The 20460-nt window shown below is 46.9% G+C and overlaps 1 protein-coding gene across 1 annotated transcript in view; it reads left to right on the top strand.

Moving 5' to 3' along the window:
- Positions 1–9801, top strand: part of LOC138284568 (intermembrane lipid transfer protein VPS13C-like) — a 953192-nt gene extending 943391 nt beyond the window's left edge. The window contains exon 22 of the mRNA XM_069223471.1: positions 9536–9801. Within this exon, the coding sequence (XP_069079572.1) occupies positions 9536–9702 (167 nt within the window). The 3' untranslated portion in view covers positions 9703–9801. The remainder of the gene's footprint in view (positions 1–9535) is intronic.
- Positions 9802–20460: the final 10659 nt, after the last annotated feature.

The following is a 20460-nucleotide window of genomic DNA, read 5'->3' as shown; positions in this document are numbered from 1 at the left end:
AAATGTTCTCCGTATGAAATGAGCTTTTCACAGCTCCTGACTGTGTTGTACCTCTTTCGTGCCAGGAAAGCTTGATGGATGTGTCTGTAGGCTATTCTCCTGTGAGAGGGATACTTGCACTGAAGCTGCTTTTGCTGAATTTGCTCTGTGTGAAACGCCTGAATTACTGCTGCCTACGCTATATGCACACTTTGGGGCAAATGTACTAACAATTAATGAAACGCAGCACATTAGTCAGAGTTGCTGGGCTTCCCTGCTTGTGTGAGTGGGAGGGGGAAATGGGGTCAAAAGCACAGTAGAGCCATATATTAGCAAGCATTGGCAAAGCCAGTAGGTCTCGCCTTTGGGATCCATTTGCTTTGTCAATGTTTTTTTTTTTTTACAGTTTAGTATTGCTAAGTAGGACATAAAAAGGCTAACCACATTTTTATGTGCTTACATAATGACACAGGCAGTTTGTTTTTTATTTACTGATCCAACTTGGATCGGCCAAAAAAAAAAGAAATAATTGCAGAAGCATCACAGGCAGGGTTTGAAGCAACCTGAAGGGCACAGGAGGGAGAAGCAACACAGAGAGCACGTGTGTCACAAACATGCGAGGGGGGAGCAATGTGGAGCTGGGAGGGAGCAGAAGCACATTGGTGAGAAAGCAACGTGGATGGGAGAGCACACAAATGCAAGCATATCACAGATGGTGTGGGTAGAAGCACACTGGCGAGAGAGAGCAGCATGGAGAGAGGAAGAGAAGTACTTCAGTAAGACAACTGGAAAAAATATTCACACCCATGCCGTACTTAAAAAGAAAAAAGTAGGGCCCGAAAAGGTAGCCTTGGAAGGACACATAAGGAATCCATGCTCCAGGGTCATGGCAGCATAAAAAGTGAAAGCTAACAAATAGGTAGCAAGCGGATGAAAGTGATAATGAAGCCAACCAGTGAAAAACAATGGTTGGACTCCAAGCCCACTATAAACGGACCATATGTCTCACAGCAGGCAGCGCAAGCGCTGTCTAGTAGAACAGTGGTTCCCAACCTTTTGATTTCTGTGGACCCCCACTTTAACATTAATGGAACCCAGGAACCCCCACTGAATCATCATTAGAATCCGGGGACCCCCGTCTGAGTCATTACTGAAAGCTGGAGACCTAATTTCTCAATATTTGTTAATATTTTTTAATTTTCTAGGCTCTCGCGGACCCCCTGAGAATGCTTCGCGGACCCCTAGGGGTCCCCGGACCACAGGTTGGGAACTACTGTAGTAGAAGACACCTAGACAGGGGGGAGGCACAGCAACGTGCAGCAGGACACTATCCTAAACATTACCAGGCTGCTTTCTGATGCGCCATGGAGGAGGAAGGGGAGGGAAGAGACCGGGTGACTGAGGGTAGAGAAAGCTGCTAGGACGATGTTTCTAAGGTGGGCACAGAGACCATGTAGAGCACATATTGCAAAACACCATTCCATTTAGTAGTCAGCAGCAGCAAGCTGGAAATGCACCATATAATCTAGATAAAAAATCAACCACAAGATGGTAATGAACTATTCCATATGGTATCCACACAGCAGCCATTGGCTCATTATTCACTCTTCCACTTGGTAACCAAATACTTCCCTCACAAAGCCAAACTTGCAGATAAGTACTTTTGAATTCAGCTTGTAAAATGGACAGGTTTATTGAAGGAGACATGGCTGCCACGTGTGAAAGCGCAACAAATAGAAGAGGAACTCTACAGAGAGGCTTTGTTTTGATCCGCTTGACAAAATAATAAAGCTCCACAGGGAAGTGCCTTCCAGTCTTGGTAGATAGACCCTATTTAGGAGAGGGACAGCTGGGTGACCAGTAGAAGGCAGGAAAGTGGCAGGCGCTTAAAAGAAGAAAGGCTTAAGACCAGGGGCTAACTGCGGATGGCTGAGGTGGAGAAAGGAACAGGGCACCTTCACCTCCTGCAATAACAGCAAGCACTCAGTGGGTGCTTGCCACTGCTTGAGGCACTGCCTGACTGGGCGGCACCATGTGTTACACGATATTATCAGCTCTCGGTCACCTGAGGTCACCCGCTTTCATAAATTCAGGGTATGCTGTCAAATACACAGGGTGCACTCCTATTTATTAATGTAGTTCGCTGTAAAATGGTAGTAAAATACTCATCATGTTCTTACCCGATTTTTCGCTGAATGACAGGTATGGCTCAGTGATGTCTGTGCAATACAAACGATGCTATGAGCAGCAATAGAGCACTTAAAGGTCTACTCAAATCATTATTTCCAAGAATCCTTTCCTCATAACATTTATTTTCCGATTTTATTGTGCTCAGTTGTTTTTTAAATTACATGCACTGCTGATAGAAATTGGTGTGCAATAAAACCGTAACTGGGGCCAGGAGGGGTATGCGATGGTCAGGGAAACCGAAGTGAACGGGGGCCAAGCAGCATGTCACTCCGAGGAACGAGGCAAGAAAAGATGGTTGGCCAGGGAGAGAGCAATTTGATCTGGAACAAAGGCAGTCACAGGCCCAGAAGAGAAATGGAATGCACAAGAGGGTGAGCTCAGAAGGGGGAGAGGATGAAGAGACAGCAACACAAAACCAGGGAGGGAAAGAGAAACACAAAAGGGGCACAGCTGGTCAAAGCATGCACTCTTGTGGAGTCTTTAGTTGAAAAGGAAAAAGTAGGTCCCGAAAATGTATCAGTGAAATACACACATAATGCATCCATGATCCGGCGAAGGGAAAAAATGAAGAAGACGAGAGAAGTTTACAGCAGCTGACCAACGAGAAGCAAGCAAGTTAAAGTGACAATGAAGCCAACTAATGGTGAGTAATGGGTGGGCTGGAAGTCCACTGTAAGTTAACAATATGTCTCGAAGAGACAGCGCATGCGCTGTCTAAGAGAGAGACCTAAAATATGGTATGTTACTGCTATCCTTCCCTGCACTGGTGCACAAACAGGCTGTCTAGTGCCATGCACAGCCTTTACGTGCATGATTGAAGAGCTTTGCATCAATACTATGGGTGCTTGCACTGATCCATCCAAGTTACCCCGGTGTACTGACCCCTTAACTCGAAGTGCACAAAGCATTGCAAAGCGCTATTGACACTGAAAAAGGACACCTTCCAGTGCAAAATACCTTTCGCACTGGAAGGTAAATACTTTTCCAAGACTTTGCTCCAATTGCTCCACACATGAGAGATTCTTGCACACCTATACATGCAGAACTTGGTGAGGCTAAGTGAAGCCTGCAGTGCTGCTACATATACTGAGCCTGTGATATATGTAAGAGTGACTTTTGCACAGTTCTGCTTCTGGTAGACCGGTTCTCTGTGTGAGTAAATAATGCCCTCCTGCCATGCTGCACCTATTATTTTTTATGCTGAAAGCTGGCAAAGCCACTACCATTGCTAAATCTACTCCTTGAGAGAAAGTCTTCAATTTTTGTTATCTTTGCTATGGCTTTCTGTTTACATTTTTTTTGTCAAAGCTATGCCATGAAATGGGGATTCTGTTTTCAGCTGAAACTGAGATAACTGCAGGTCAAGCTTATCCAAAAAAAGTAAGAAACCGCTCTGACACAAAAGCGTTGCTTCTCTAACACTGCAAACCCAGCATTATAGTGAGAAAAGAACATATTTGCCTGCCTTGATCCATAACCTCATGTGCAAATTTGAGAAAACCTGATGCCCCCTTATCGCCTATGTGAAAAGAGAGCACGGTGCTGCAAGGGTCCTACCGGTAGTGGCACCTGTCCTACGCAGTTCTGGCATCTGCAACTTATCCCAATAAGACCAGAGCACTTAAATGATCCTGGTATAACACTTAATACTGGCAACAGAGGTGCTGATCTGAGTCTGAAATTTCACTATCTATTGAAATGATCAACTGTGCCAAGTCCCTATAGGCACACAAATGACAACTTCTATGCAACTTAGCTAGCCTTATCATTTGATTACCTTCTCGACAATGTCATGTGGGCCAATGTTTTGTGTATCTCACTCCCGTCTCAATTTATGTAATTCTGCTTTTCTCCATTTTGAATTGTTCTACGATTTCTCTTATAAACTGTTAAAAATAAAGTGGTTAAAAAAAGAACATATTGCAGGACATGCAACACCACAGCCAAATCCCATAACAGAAAAGGTGAATTGCCTACTGTATTCAAGTTTCCAAATCTTTTCAGTAAGAGCAAGAAAAGCAATGTATTTTGAGCTCTCCCCAGCAATGTGAAAACGAATCTGACTAGTGGCATCAATAGAGGCAAAACTACGAAGCACAGTAGGAAACCATCAGGTAAAAAAATGTCAATTTTTCTTTTTCTTCAGCTTTGACTGACATCTGTCTTGAAAACCAGTAGGGAAGACAGCTGGAGACATTGTTCAAAAGGTGAAATGAATCTCACCTATCCAGTGCTTCTCAAATATCCAGTACCTTTGGAATTAGGCACTAGCGCTCACTGAGCTGCCACAAATTGATCAACAGCTTCAGATAATAATGCGCCCAAGGTGCCACACATGGTGGTTGCCAGGGGAACCAGCAGGTACTGCTTATTTGTTTGAAAGAGTGGCACTTTACACACCACTGAACTCAACAAAGCTGGATGTCGGGGCCTGGGAAGCAGCACGCTGCTGTGGTCTGTACAAGTGACACTAGGTTTTGCATAAGATTCAGGTTGAGCACTGCATGACTGTAGGAAGCTTGCCTGATGTGTGGTGGGTATCTAAGGTACTTACACTTTATACCAGGTCCAGGTATCCCATATTAGTGAAGTGTAGGCAGTGTCTAGAAGCCAGACTCTCTAGAGGTAGCTGTGGATGGCCAGCCAAGGCTATCTAGGAGACATGCAAAGCTCACGCAAAACCACTATAGTCACACAGCACTTACACACATTAGAGAAAACACTCAGTTGTACAAAAATAAAGATACTTTATTTTTGGTCACACAATATAACAAAGTACTAGAAGGGCAAACCTACAATAGGAGGTAACTAATACACCAATTATACACAGTAGTAAACAGCAATAGGCATACAAAAGGTTAGAAAAAAGTGCAAATGCATTTAGACAATAGTGACCCTAGAGGGAGCCAAAACCATATACAAAAAAATGGAATGCGAACACAGGACCCCCACCTAGGTAAGTGGAATGTGTAGAGGGGACCTGGGAGTGCTAGACAACTAAAGAGGTAAGTAACACAGTACCCCCAAGCAACCAGGAAAGCAGGAATAAATCACAGGAATTTCCCAAAACTACCCAAAAGGAGGAAAAAGAAGAAAATAAGACACCCAAACAAGACTGCAAGAAACCAGTGGTTGTTTCCTGGAGAGGAAGACCTGTGGAGAGGGGACCTAGTCCAAGAGTCACAGTGGAATCCAGGAGGAGTAGGAGCTACTAACCACCCAGCTGTACTTGCAGGAGTTGGTCAACGGTGATGAAGATCAGGTCCTCACTGCAGCCCTGGAGCCGAAGAAGTGTTCCTGAGGGATGCAGAAGATGTCCCACGCTGGAATGAAGGTTGCAGATGGCTAGCAGGATCCCAGTGACACAGTAAAAACACACTGACAAACACTAAAAAACAGGCCAACAATGGGGGTAACCAGGCTAGAAAGAGTCTACTTTCTCACATTCAGGGCATGTCATTTCACACAGACAAACAGAGAAAGTTGATTCTTCCATGACTCTGCGCTTCTGGCTTGGGAATTTGTGGAAAAGAACTGACGTACACACGCTGGGGTGGTGCCTATATAGAAGACCGTGACGTCACAGCCGGCTCCAGTGATGCTGACGAGGCCACGCTGAGCCGGACAACGCGCGCAGATCCGAACGACACCACCCGACGGCGCATGCAGGGTACTGCTCAGCAGAAAAATTCTGGATTCGAAGCTGATGCCAGGGAAATCTAGGATAAGGAATCTGCAGCTAGATAGTCTCTACCGGATAATTTGTTACCGAAGGTAAGTAACTTGTTCTTTCACACCAGAGCAAGGACTGGGGATCCCTGAACCAGTGTGGACTGGTTTATGCATGAAGGGCACCAATTGTGCCCTTCAAAGCATACCAGTGGTTTGGGGAGGCTGCCCCTCCCAAGCCAGTCACACCTATTTCCAAAGGGAGAGGGTGTTACCTCCCTTTCCCAAAGGAAATCCTTTGTTTGCCTTCCTGAGTATGTCTGAGGGGTGGCAGCAGCTTGGGCTGCCCGGAAACCCTGGAAGACTGGCGGCAGCAATGCTGGGGGTCCTCTAAGGAGCCCCCAGAATGCATAGACTCATACTTCCAATACTGGCAATAGTATTGAGGGATGATTCTGACATGTTTGATACCAGACATGCCTAGGTTCGGATTTACCATTGTGTAGCTGGACATAGGTAGTCCAGTACACGCATAAAATGGCGCCCCACACTCAGGAAGTCCAGAAAAATGGAGCTGGAGTGCATGGGGACACCTCTGCTAGTGCACGGGGACACCTCTGCTAGTGCACGGGTGCCTTCACACACAGGTACTAGCACCCTGCCGTCTGAGCTAACAGGGACTGCTGTAGGGGTAACTTACAGTGACCTGGTGCAATGACCTGTAGTGAAAAGGGTGCATGCACCCTTTCACACAGGCTGCAATGGCAGGCCTGCAGAAAGATTTCTATGGGCTCATTATGGGTGGCATAATGCATGCCGCCACCCATTGGGATCCCCTGGTACCCCAGTGCCTTGGGTACCTAGGTATCATATCCTAGGGACTTACATGGGGGCACCAGTGTGCCAAATGTGTGGTGTAAAAAGCAAGTTAGAAGGGAGCAAGCATAATCACTGGGGTTCCTAGTTAGCAATGTCCCATTGAACACAGTCGAACACACTGACAACAGGCAAAAAATGGGGTAAACATGCCAAGAAAGAGGGTACTTTCCTACAATAAAGTTGAAGTTTATTTTGTCCGTTTGTCGGTCCCTTTGATGTCGTCTTTTGCTTTGAATAGAAGAGGCTCTTCGGTTTAAAATCTAGCAGATTTTCTGGTGGATGAATGACTTATTGCATCATGTATGCATTCTTCGTCTGTGTCTAGATAGAATTATTTTCATGACTTTTGGAGCAGGGAAAGCTTGGGATATAGTCATGCCTTCTGCTGTATGTAGCAAACTTGAATGATTTGTTCACTTTTAAAAAAGTTTATGAAAAAACTTCATTAAAGGTGTCATTTTAATCAAGCACCGGTCGCAGAGTTTGTTGACAGTGATTGGACAGACCTTAAAATGAGTTTCCTGTTTGCGCTTTCAACTCAGCGCACTCTGGCTGGGGCTTATAAGTAAATGAGGGCAAGACACTGATCTGACAAACATAGTGACAATGACTGAAAAAGAAACCAAGAGAGTGTAACAAAATTGGGAATAAAGCACACATACAGAGAAGCATATGACATAAGAGAAAGGGGAAGGATAAAAGGAAGAAAAATTAATAGGAAAATAAAAATAAGGGCTAAAAGGAGTGAGAAGGAAAAACAGGAAAGACCGCTAAGTTAAGAGAATGAGAAGAACTTGAAGGATAGTGAAAGTGGGAGTTTTAAAATAAAGGAGATGTAATAGCAAAAGCATAGAAGTAAGGGGTGGGAGAATGAACAAAGAAATGCAAAATGGTAAAGAAACATTTAAAATGGAATAGAACAACAAAGGGAGAGAACAAAGGAATCCGAAAAAGAGAAGTGAAGGGCAGAAAGGATTGAAAGAGTAGGAGAAAACTAAAAAAATGGGAACAGGAGCATAAAATGTAGGTGATTAGATGGATATCAACAGAAAGCAGGAGGCAGAAAGACAAAGAAAGAATTATAGAGCTATATTGAATACAGTGGATAAATAGGTAAGTCAGGATAGAGAGATATGTAACTGAAAGAGTAGAGAAATGGAATAGAAAAGTGAACTGTCAGGGCATAGGTGTTAAACATGCACATCAAAGAGGACTTAAGTAAACTGAACGGGAAACCGTTATAGATACAGTTAGGAGGAAAATGCCGGGAGATAGACAAAGCTGCATAATGCTGTTGTCGGAGAAGAAATAAAGAAGCAACACAATTCCCATTGACAATATAGTGTAGGTTTTATCAAATAAAGCTGGGAGGTCAGAACAGTTCTGTAAAACTGAAATTGAACTCAATAACAGACAATGGCTTGTATAAAACCACAACGATGTGTTATTCATTTTTATGCATATTAAATCAAGTGCTTGCTCAAGTACATGTCTTATCATTTCAGCAAGAAGCAATAGTTTCTGCAAAATCATCTAACCACAGACTCTGATTGAAATGCACATGTTATTCATACTTTATGTACTCTGAAGCATGGTGTCCTTCACAGTCTTATTCTTTGAAGCATATCAGTACTTTCCTCCCTACACGTCTGATGCTCTGCAATGTGTAACCACATGCTTATCTCGTTCCTTCGTGTTTGCTGTCATCTACATTCTTTCTCAAAGACGTGAATTGTACCGCGTGCCTGTGGTGCATGCTATGACCTTCCATTTCTGCTGTGTTTACTAATTACTTTTCTCTATCTACTAGAACTCGTGTCTGCTTTCCCTCCAGGCCCCACTCTATTATTCTCTCTATTCTGTATTCATAAACATCTTAGGCTTGTGTTGGTCCTTAACCACATACAATTCTGTGCTTCTTTCTGCTGATGCGTGCATTAGCAAGAGTGGGCCTTCTCTGTTTTCTACATTCACCATAACATTCCCCCCTTTAGTTAATCTTTCAACTATTTCCTCACCTTCCCTTTTGCACGTATCCATCTGTGTGTATATGTTCTCCTCAACGTCCTGCATTTTATTGACCAATTTAGTGGTAAATATCCCTCTCAACTTCTGGCCAACCCTCTTGTAGCATCCTATCACTAACAAGAAGATAAAGTACATCAGACGAGCTACCACAAGGACAGACAACAAGCCCTTAAACCTGGCTTGGCAGTTTGTGCTGGATTGTTCCCATTGGAACATGGGGAAGACCGTTTTGCTTATAGCTGAGTCCAAACTGAGGTGGCATGGTGTGCAAAATAGCAATGGATTGGGATGTGGCCCTGAGTAATTACCAGTGGATCAGATCAATTCAAGCATTCCATCCATCACTTTTTGTAGATTTTAGTATGACACCCTCAATGGGACCGGTATGTCAAAACGTGGGTCCCATGCACACTGTGTTTCTGGAACCAAGTTATACCCTTTAGATGAGCCCATAACAACAGCAACATTGTTCCTGGATTGCTTGTATTCCAATTCAGGGAGGACCTGGCTTGGCAGTATAGGCTGAACTATTCCCACTGGAGCAGGGTCAAGATTGATTTGCATATAGCTGGGTCCAAACTGAGGTAGCATGGTGTGAATTGGGATGCAGCCCTGATTAATAACCAGTGGCTGAAGTTAATGCAAACATTGCATCCATCTCTTTTTGTGTATTTTACCAGCTATAGAAGCAGCTTCTAGCCATACAAGTAAGTTGATAATAAGAAAGCCTCTTGAGACGATTACTACTGGTCAGCTAAATGTAACCTTATCTTTATTGTTGCTTTTTCAGGTGAAAACTGGAAAACAGCTAGATTTCAACATCCATCAAAATTACATATACTTCAGCCAATGGATGTCCAAGTTCAATTTTCTAAAGCTATGGTGGAGAAGGACAGCAGGATGGCCAAGTATGTGATTTCAAACTTATGTTGCATTGTCTCTGTCTCATGGCAGTGACAAGAAAAAGCGAGTGCTTACCTTATGACGACATCTCTCAAGCATTGTCAAAAACCTGTACTTCTGATCTGATTTCCTTGAGCACGTATGGCTACCACCACCATTGGTATAGAGCCCCTTTTAACAAAGAAAAGGAGATGAATGGAGTACACTGAGTTGAGGAATGGCAATTGTAATTTTATCTGAGTAAATAAAAGAAGTAAAATCTGTCAAGGATAGAGTTTAGAAAAACACATTTCAGCGACACACTGTGTTAATATTAAATCAGCATTACATTTTACTGGCTTGGGTTTAGTTTATCCATTTAAGTAGTCTCTGACTTAAGTCTCAGTGCTCTCCCTCATTGCCTCTGCCTTGCCCAGATGCAGCACACAAGGCTGTTGGTTCCATCCAGCAGTCTGCCTGGACTGACTATTCGGCTTATATAATTGCTGTAATTGGTGTCACGGTAATTGTTTATTTGTAAAGTTTTTTTTTTGTAAAGTATAATTATAGTCTTGTCTTTCTGGTCCCTGTTCTGTTTTGCTCCCTGCTGTGCCCAGTTGTTGCCTGTACTGTTTCTCCATTTTTTCCTGCTGCTTTTTCCCTCCCCCACCCACCAACCTGCCAGTCCTTCCCACCTCCCAGAACTACTTATAGAAGCCGCTGCGTTACTGTGCAGCGAGTGTGCCATGCATGCACCAAAGACTAGTCCGTCTGCACCTGCCTGGACTGCACCCTGCACCAGGAACCCTTGCCCTACTCAATCCCACAGATACTCCTCTGCAAATCTCCATGCTGTCTACCCAGATTCAACTACTGCTGCTGCATTGCATCACCCAGCTGCAAAGCAGGACTAATCACCTGCACCCACTGCTAATAATTCTCCACCTCAGGACTGACAGCCATCGCTGCCACCAATACCTGCCATCCCTGCTGACTGAGTCAGCCTTGGAACAACTCAGGTACATCCTGTTCAATGCCAGATTGCTCTGCAAACACACAACTGAAGTCTGGGATACCGTCTCCACCCTCGCCCCTGATGTAACCATCATCACAGAGACATAGCTCACCCCTGTCTCGACCCCGGACCGCGCCATGGCAATACCCCTGGCTGCAAAATGAAACACCATGACCGCATTAACAGGCACAGAGGCAGCATTGCCCTCATCACACACAAGGAATCTGATAGAGACTTCTAGCTGCAGATTCCTTACCTTAGAATTCCCTGACGTCAGCTTGGAATCTGGAATTTTTCTGCTGAGCAGTATTTTGCTTGTGCCGTCGGGTGGTGTCTTTCGGATCCGCGTGGCATCGTCAGCGTCATTGGAGCCGACTGTGATATCATGGTCTTTTATATAGGCACCGCCTGGCACGTGTACGTCAATTATTTTCCTTCCGCGCAGGTCCGGATAGAGCTACCCTTTTCAGCACATTATCGAAGATTTTTTTGATTGTCTGTGCAAATGACTTCAAAGAAGACTGGATTCAAACCGTGTGGCGCATGTCATTGCGCCATGTTGGTCACTGATCCACATCAAGTTTGTCTCTGGTGCCTTGACAAGGACCATGACGCAAAGTCGTGCTCCGACTGTCAGGCCATGCCTCTGAAGGCGTTGAGAGAGATCTCTCATATTTCTAGCAGCCTGGCAGTCGTTTTTGGTCGGCGCAACTCCAAGGTGGTCACAGTCCCGCTCAAGGAGGCGGTTGCGGCACCGCTCCAAGAGCTCCAAGTTATCTTCCTCGCACTCAAGGTCCTCGGAGCATTCAGGTAAGAGGCACAAAAAGAAGAAGTCCAAGCTTACTTCGACTTCGCCACACCCGTCGGCTGACGAGGTGTCTACGGAACCTCAACAATCTGAGCGTGGTTCTGCTGAGCTGTTGCCAGTGCCAACTCTGCATCTCACCCCCCTTTCCGGGAGCTGGAGCGACCCCCGCTCAACTAAAGGAATTTTACGAGGCTATGCATCTTGTTTTTGAGCGGGCTGCCCCCTCGGTGGGTCTTTGGGCCCCCTGAGGTCAGCAGAGGCCCCATCAGATTAGACGCTGGCGGCTTTGGCCCCGGTGCCGTGGGTGCCCCAGGATCCGATAGTGGATCCAGACCGGTGCTGGGTTCTCACAGGCGCCGGGCCCGACGTCGACACTCCCTCCACCGCTGGCCCCCTCTGGTGGTGGTAGCCCCATCCTCATTCTGGATAATCTGGAGCAGGAACAATGTTGTACAACGCCAATTCTGACGTCAACTGCGCCGATTAGGCCCAGATCAGTGCCCGAGGTTTATTTAGAACAGCCGGCACAGATGAGGAGTGGGAGGCGTCTCAGGACCCTTTAGAATATGGATTGGAGCATGAACAGGACTGGTATGAGGATCTAGGGGAAGCCCATTGGGCTGAATACCTCTCCAGATACTGGCATGCTCTCTCCTACTGCTGTGGGTACGGAGGAGGGGGGCATCTTATGCCAAGGTGGTAGGTAGGGCAGCTGAGGTCTTCGACCTAGACTTACCTACGGTGCCAGTCAGGACTAATCTCCTGACTGAGGTACTTCAGCCAGGGGTTGCTACATCAGAGCCGATGTTACCCTTCAATGAAGCCCTCACAGATGTCCTTCTGGGAACGTGGTCCAAACCCAGCACAGGGGCTCCTGTGAAAAGGGCAATCGGCCGCCTCCATAGTCGAGGTGACCCTAGTTTCCTCACCCAACACCCCACCCCGAAGAACTTGGTGGTCCAAGCCTCCACTTCCTGTGGTGCCTTCCCTTCAGCTCCCCCCGATAGGGAATCCAAGAGGCTGGACCAACTTGGAAAGAAGATGTTGTCTTCCTCCAGCCTGGCATTGAGATCGGTAAACACCTCTTGCCTATTGGGCTGTTTTTCCCATACTTTATGGGATACAATGGCGCAAGTGCTGCCCCGGGTCCCAGAGGGCATACGGGACATTCTCAAGTAAGCGGTCAAGGATGGGAGAGATGCAGCCAGGTTTACCATCAGGTGTGGATTGGACACGACCGACTTGCTGGGCAGGGGGATTTCTTCGACAGTGGCCCTCGAATGTGACGCCTGGCTACGTACCACTGGCTTTTCAGTGGATATACAGTCCAATTTGATGGACATGCCTTTCGATGGCTCACGCCTTTTTGGTGAAAAGACACTCTGTGCTTAAGAGGTTCAAGGATTCTCGAGCTACGGCTAGATCCTTGGGCCTTTCAGCGCCGGCTTGCCAGCAGTCTGCCTATTGTCCCTTTCGAGGCTTCGGGAGGGGCGTGGTACAACGCCAACCACAGGTTAGCCAACGTCCTCGGCTTCACAGCATCCTGTGCGAGAACAAGTTTGTGGTACCTTCAGACCCAGAGGGTCTAGCCAAAGGTCAGCCACCACCCAGCCGCCCTCTTCCCCAATGCCCAAGTGTAAGGAAATGCCTTCCTTGGCATGGTTACCCCCTAACTTTTTGCTTTTTGTTGATGCCAGTTATGATTGAAAGTGTGCTGGGATCTTGCTAACCAGGCCCCAGCACCAGTGTTCTTTCCGTAAACTGTACCTTAGTTCCCACAATTGGCACAGTCCTGGCACACAGAGAAGTCCCTTGTAAATGATACCCGTGGTACCAAGGGCTCTGTGGCCAGGGAAGGTCTCTAAAGGCTGCAGCATGTATTATGCCACCCTGGGGACCCCTCACTCAGCACATGCACACTGCCTCACAGCTTGTGTGTGCTGGTGGGGAGAAAATGACTAAGTCGACAAGGCACTCCCCTCAGTGTCCCATGCCCACATCTCACTGCCTGTGGCATAGGTAAGTCACCCCTCTAGCAGGCCTTACAGCCCTAAGGCAGGGTCACTATACCACAGGTGAGGGCATAGTTGCATGAGCAATATGCCCCTACAGTGTCTAAGCCAAATCGTAGACATTGTAGGTGCAGGGTTGCCATAAAGAGTATATGGTCTGGGAGTCTGTCAGTTGCGAACTCCACAGTTCCATAATGGCTTCACTGAAATCTGGGAAGTTTGGTATCAAATTTATCAGCACAATAAATCCACACTTATGCCACTGTGGGATTTATAGAACAATGCACACAGAGGGCATCTTAGAGATGCTCCCTGTATGCCAGTCCGTCTGCTAGTGTTAAGCTGATGAGTTCCTGCCAGCCTGTCACAACCAGGCGAATTGCTGGCCACATGGGGTGAGTGCCTTTGTCACTCTGTGGCCAGGAACAAAGCCTGCACTGGGTGGAGGTGCTTCTCACCTCTCTTCCATCCCAGCTAGTGGAGATATCTGCCCCTCTGGACACAGCCCCCACTCTTGGTGGCAAGTCCGGAGGAGATAATGAGAAAAACAAGGAGGAATCACCTACCAGTCAGGACAGCCCCTAATGTGCCCTAAGCTGAGGCGACCCCTGCCTTTAGAAATCCTCCATCTTGATTTTGGGGGATTCCCCCAATAGGAATAGAGATGCGTTCCCCCCCCCCCCCCGGGAGGAGGCACAAAAAGGATGTAGCCACCCTCAAGGACAGTAGCCATTGGCTACTACCTCAGACCTAAATACACCCCTAAATTGAGTATTTAGGGGTGACCCTGAACCCAGGAAATCAGATTCCTGCAAACTGAAGAAAGAAGGACTGCTGACCTGAAAGCCCCGCAGAGACGACGGAGACACAGACTGACTTGGCCCCAGCCCTACCGGCCTGTCTCCAGACTCCAAGAACCTACACAGCGACGCATCTAGCAGGACTAGTGATCTCTAAATGACCAAGAACCTCCCGAGAACAGTGGCACTGTTCAGAAACAGCAACAAACTGCCAACTTTGAAATAACTTTTAAAGAGACTCTCACTTCCCGCCAGAAGTGTGAGTCTTCACACTGTGCACCCGACGCCCCCGGCTCAAGTCCAGGACGACAAACACCGCAGAGAGGACTCCCAGGTGACTCCGACGACGTGGACACCCTGAGTCAACCGCCCTGCACCCCCACGGCGATGCCTGCACAGAGGATCCAGAGGCTCCCCCTGAACGCAACTGCCTGGTAACAAAGGAACCCGACTCTTGGACCAAGCACTGTACCACAGCCCCCAGGAGCGAGAGGAACCACCTACCAATGCAGAAGTGACCAGCATGTGGCTGGCCCGAGAAGCCCCCCGTGCCCTGCCCGCATCGCCTAAGTGACCCCCGGGTTCCTCCATTGCTTTCTATAGCAAACCCGATCTCTGCTTTGCACACTGCACCCGGCTGCCCCTGTGCCACTGAGGATGTGTTTTGTGTGGTTGTGTGTGTACGTCCCTCCCCCAATGCTCTACAAAACCCCCCTGGTCCACTCACCGATGACGTAGGTACTTAACTGTAAGCAGACTAGGACCAGAGCACCCCTGTTCTTCATAGGTGCCTATGTGTTTTGGGACCCCCTTTGACCTCTGCACCTGAACGGCCCTGTGTTGCTGGTGCTGTGGCTTGGGGTTGCCTTGAACCCCCAACGGTGGGCTGTCTATGCCCAGGAGACTGAACTTGTAAGTGCTTTACTTACCTGCAAAAACTAACCAAAACTTACCTCCCCCAGGAACTGTTGATTTTTGCACTGTGTCCACTTTTAAACTAGCTTATTGACATTTTAACCAAAACTGTGTGTACTACTGTTTTAAATCAAAGTTCCATACTTACCTGTGTGAAGTACCTTGCATTTGATGTACTTACCTCAAATTTGAATCTTGTGGTTCTAAAATAAAATAAGAAAATATATTTTTCTATATAAAAACCTATTGGCCTGGAGTTAAGTCTTTGAGTGTGTGTTCCTCATTTACTGCCTGTGTGTATACAACAAATGCTTAACACTACTCTGTGATAAGCCTCCTGCTCGACCACACTACCACAAAATAGAGCATTAGTATTATCTAATTTTGCCACTATCTGACCTCTAAGGGGAACCCTTGGACTCTGTGCACTATGCCCACTTTGAGATAGTATATACAGAGCCAACTTCCTACATTGGTGATCAGCGGTGGGGTCTAAGACCTTGCATTTGCTGGACTACTCAGCCAATATCCCATCACACGACTAAATTCCCAAAATTGTCATTAGAAATAGATTTTTGCAATTTGAACAGTTTTTCTATATTTATTAAAGTCCTGCTAGGGCTTTCTGTAAGTCCCTGTTAGCATTTCCTTAAGAGTTTAAAAGTTTTTAAAAGTTAGGATTTAAGTTCTAGAAGTAGTTTTTAGATTCTCAAAAAGTAATCCCAACTTTTACAGTGATAATGTCTAGCACAGATGAGATGGTGGTGGAACTCAACCTCACACTTTACCTGCATCTAGGGATGGCAGAGCTAAGGACTCAATGTAAGCTAAAAAAAGATAGACTGGGTCCCACCCTACCAATATCAAGCTCCAGGAGCTCTTGGCAGAGTTTACAAGGGACCACCCCTCTGAGTTGGAGGATGCTCCTTCAGATGGGGAAATTAGTGAACAGGAGGAAGAACTCACCCCTCCTGCCCTAATCAGGGATAACAGGGTTCCTAAAACCCTGACTCCACAAAACATAGTCAGAGAGCCTGGTTCTTACACAGGCGAGACCAGTACCTCTGGAAGCATTGAGGGCAGCCTCAATGAAGAGGACCTCCTGTTAGCCAGGATGGCCAAGAGATTGGTTTTGAAGTGGCAGCTCCTAGCCATAGAAAGGGAAAGAAAAGAGATGGGTTTAATTCCCATCAATGGTGGCAGCAACTTAAATAGGGTCAGAGAAAATACTGACCTCCTAAAAATCCCCAAAGGGATTGTCACTAAATATAAATAGGGTGATGACATCACCAAGTGTTTCACAGCTTTTGAGAGGGCTTGTGCAGCCAGAAAAGTAAGCAGATCTCACTGGGGTGCTCTCGTTTGTGATATGTTCAATGGAAAGTGTAGGGATAGACTCCTCACACTCTGGTAAAGATGCATAATCTTCTGACCTCATGGAGGCTACCCTGATTGAGGGCTTTGGATTCTCAACTCAGGAGTACAGGATTAGGTTCAGGGGGGCTCATAAATCCTCGAGCCAGGCCTGGTTTGATTTTGTTGACTTCTCAGTCAAAACACTAGATGGTTGGATAACTGGCAGTGGTGTAAGTGATTATGATGGGCTGTATAATTTATTTATGAAAGAACATCTGTTAAATAATTGCTTCAATGACAAACTGCATCAATATCTGGCAGACCTAGGTCCTATTTCTCCCCAAGAATTGGGAAAGAAGGCAGACCACTGGGTCAAGACTAGGGTGACCAAGACGTCCATAGGGGTGACCAAAAGAAAGGGGTCACAAAGCCTCCTCAGGGGAAGATTGGTGCGACAGCCAAGGACAAAAGTGAGGAGTCTTCTACACGGCCCCAAAAACCTGCTCAGGAGGGTGGGCCCTAGCCTCGTCACAGTCCACAAATGGGTATAAGGGTAAAAACTTTGATCCCATGAAGGCCTGGTGTCAAAACGATAGACAGCATGGACACCAAACTGGAGGCAAGGCCTGTCCAAAGAAAAGTCCCACAACAACAACTACTCCAGTTAGCACTGGAATAGCCAGTCTCCAGGTGGGATCAACAGTGTGCCCAGAGGAAATCAGGATTCACACTAAAGCTACATTAGTCTGAGGGTTGGGTGGATTTAGCCACACTTGCTGCCTGGCCACCTAACATGCAAAAATACAGGCAGCAACTCTTAATCAATGGCACTAGAGTAGAAGCCCTGAGGGATACAGGTGCCAGTGTCACCATGGTGACAGACAAACTGGTTTCCCCAGGACAATACCTGGCTGGACAGACATATCCATTCACTAATGCTGACAATCAAACTAAAGTCCATCCCATGGCAATGGTAACTTTAGAATGGGGAGAGGCCAATGGCCTGAAACAGGTGGTAGTCTCTTCTGCAATTCCAGTAGAACGTCTGCTAGGGAATGATCTGGAGTCCTCTGCATGGGCGGAGGTAGACCTCAAAACCCATGCAGCCATGCTGGGTATCCCTGAACTGGTGTGTGTCAAGACAAGGGCACAGTACAGGGCTCAGGGTGAAAAAGAAGTGTTGGAATCTGGAATAATGGCCCAACCTTCCAAGAGAAAAGGAAAGAAGACCGCGGAACCAGCTTCAGCAGAGCACAAAAAAACAGAACCTCTCTCCCCAGGAAGATGTTCTATCCCCTGAGGGAACTGAGTCCATGGAGCTGGAGCCTTACCAGGTTGAGCTCTTGGGACCAGGGAGACCCTCAAGGAAACAGCTGTGTAAGGGACAAAAGAGTTGTCCCTCTCTTGAAGGCCTAAGACAGCAAGCAGCTGAGCAAGAAAAAGGAACTGTCAGTGGAACCCACAGGGTCTACTCGGAAGATGGACTCCTTTACACTGAGGCAAGAGATCCCAAACCTGGTGCCGTTAGGAGAGTGGTAGTGCCTGAGGCGATTAGGGAGTTCATTCTGACCTGAGCCTTGCTGGGCATTTGGAACAAACCAAGACATGGGAGAGGTTAGTCAACCATTTCTATTGGCCCAGTATGTCCCAGAAGGTTAAGGAGTTTTGCACCTCCTGTGTCACCTGTCAAGCCAGTGGTAAGACAGGTGGCCATCCAAAGGCCCCCCTCATTCCACTTCCAGTGGTGGGGGTCCCCTTTGAGAGAGTGGGAGTGGATATAGTGGGTCCACTTGAACTTTCCACACCATCGGGAAACCAATATATTCTGGTAGAAGGGGATCATGCTACCAGGTACCCTGAAGCAATTCCCCTTAGGTCCACTACTGCTCCTGCAGTAGCTAAAGCACTCATTGGTATTTTTACCAGAGTGGGATTTCCTAAGAAGGTGGTTTCTGACAGAGGTACCAACTTCATGTTGACTTACCTGAAGCACATGTGTAATGAGTGTGGGGTGACTTAAAAATTCACCACACCATACCACCCACAAACCAATGGTCTTGTAGGAAGGTTTAACAAGACATTGAAGGGCATGATCATGGGGCTCCCTAAAAAACTCAAAAGGAGATGGGATGTCTTCTTGCCATGCCTGCTTTTCACGTACAGAGAGGTGCCACAGAAGGAATTAGGGTTTTCCCCCTTTGAGCTTCTGTTTGGCTGTACTGTCAGGGGACCACTGGCACTTGTAAAAGAAGGCTGGGAGAGACCTCTCCATGAACCTAAACAAGATGTATTGGACTATGTACTAGGCCTCTGGTCTAGGATGGCAGAGTACATGGAAATGGCAAGAAAAAACCTTGAGGCCAGCCAACAACTCCAGAAGTTGTGGCATGACCAAAAGGCTGCCATGGTTGAGTTTCAGCCAGGGCAGTAAGTCTGGGTTCTGAAGCCTGTGGCTCCCAGGGCACTTCAGGACAAATGGAGTGGCCCTTACCCAGTGCTCGAGAAGAAGAGTCAGGTCATCTACCTAGTGGGCCTGGGTACTAGCAGGACCCCAAGAGGGTGATCCATATTAATCGCCTTTTTTTTTTTTTTTTTTTTTTTAATATATTTTATTAACATTTTGTTGTTTTACATTTGTATGTCTGTTCATGTTAACATCTTACACTCATTCTACATGATTATTAAACAATCCGCATTTGTGGTATACATTACTTGTGATTCGTTGCATATTTCTTTGGTACTGTTAACATTCTTTATTTGTTCATTTGTCCTTGACTCTAATAAACTAATCCCATTGACAAACTGTGCTATGTTCCTCGCTGTTCTGCAGTATCGTTTTGAATCACATGTATAAACAACAAACTTAGACCCGTTCTAAGCTATGGCTTGGAGGAGAAAACGATAGGAAAAGGAAAAACGAGAAAAGAAGGGGGGGGGGGAGTAAATAAACAAAACAAGAGGTCAACTTTACAGCATTGCGTGGGTGGGATTTGTGGCTGATATTATTTAAGGAACTAAAGCATAGCAACATAGATGGGGAGGCCAGGCCCAGGGCGCACCAATGTACTGGGGGGACGGCAGTCCACTCGCTCCACCCCGTCTCTAATGGTGATGTGGCAATTAGCGGCTCGTGCGTCTCCATATTACGTTCCTCGGTGCGGTCTATTTATAAGTTCGGTCACCTTCGGGCACATATTTGGGAGACTCCCCCTGGGTCAACCTCATAGACTGTGCTAGTCATCTCCTACTACTACTACTTCGGGGTCTGCTGATCTCTTGAATAGACCATCCCAATTCGTCACTAAATCTTCCCACTCCAGGGCGATAGGAACCTGACGGAGGCCCCTGGCCTCCTCAGCCTTCAGGACCTGCAGTTCAGCCCTAGACCACCTCGTGACATTCCCTTTCCAGTGAGACAGCGAGGGGTGGCCCAACCAGCCTGAAGTACCGGGCACCCCCACACCATATGGTAAAAGTCTGCATCTCGCCCCCAACATCTCGGGCATGTCCTGGGGGGCCCCCCGTATATACGGAATAGTCGGTGAGGTGTAAGGTACGTCCTGTGTAGGTAATTGTATTGAATGTATTTTAACCGCGCGTTACGCGAGATCACCCGGGGGTAAGCCAGTGTTCTGTTCCATTCTGAGTCAGACAAATCCCGCCCGATCGTGTTCCCCCATCGTTCTCTCAAGGACTGTAAAGGATCTAATACGGCCTGAACCTGGGCCCGGTATATTTTGGCGATCAAATGAGGTTCCTCCCCTGATGTCAGCAGTAGGTGCAACACCCCGTGGGCAGCGGGCTCTGCGTTTATCGTGCTCTAGTGGTCCTTCAGAGTATGCACCAGCCTCCCGAAGAGCAGAAACTGTCCCCGGGGAACACCCACGCCCAATAAGTCAGCAAATTCCCTCAGTACTCCCCCCTCAA

This window comes from Pleurodeles waltl, chromosome 3_1 (assembly GCF_031143425.1).
Source record: "Pleurodeles waltl isolate 20211129_DDA chromosome 3_1, aPleWal1.hap1.20221129, whole genome shotgun sequence".
In the NCBI taxonomy this organism is placed as follows: domain Eukaryota; kingdom Metazoa; phylum Chordata; class Amphibia; order Caudata; family Salamandridae; genus Pleurodeles; species Pleurodeles waltl.
This window is presented reverse-complemented; position numbering and strand designations above follow the sequence as displayed.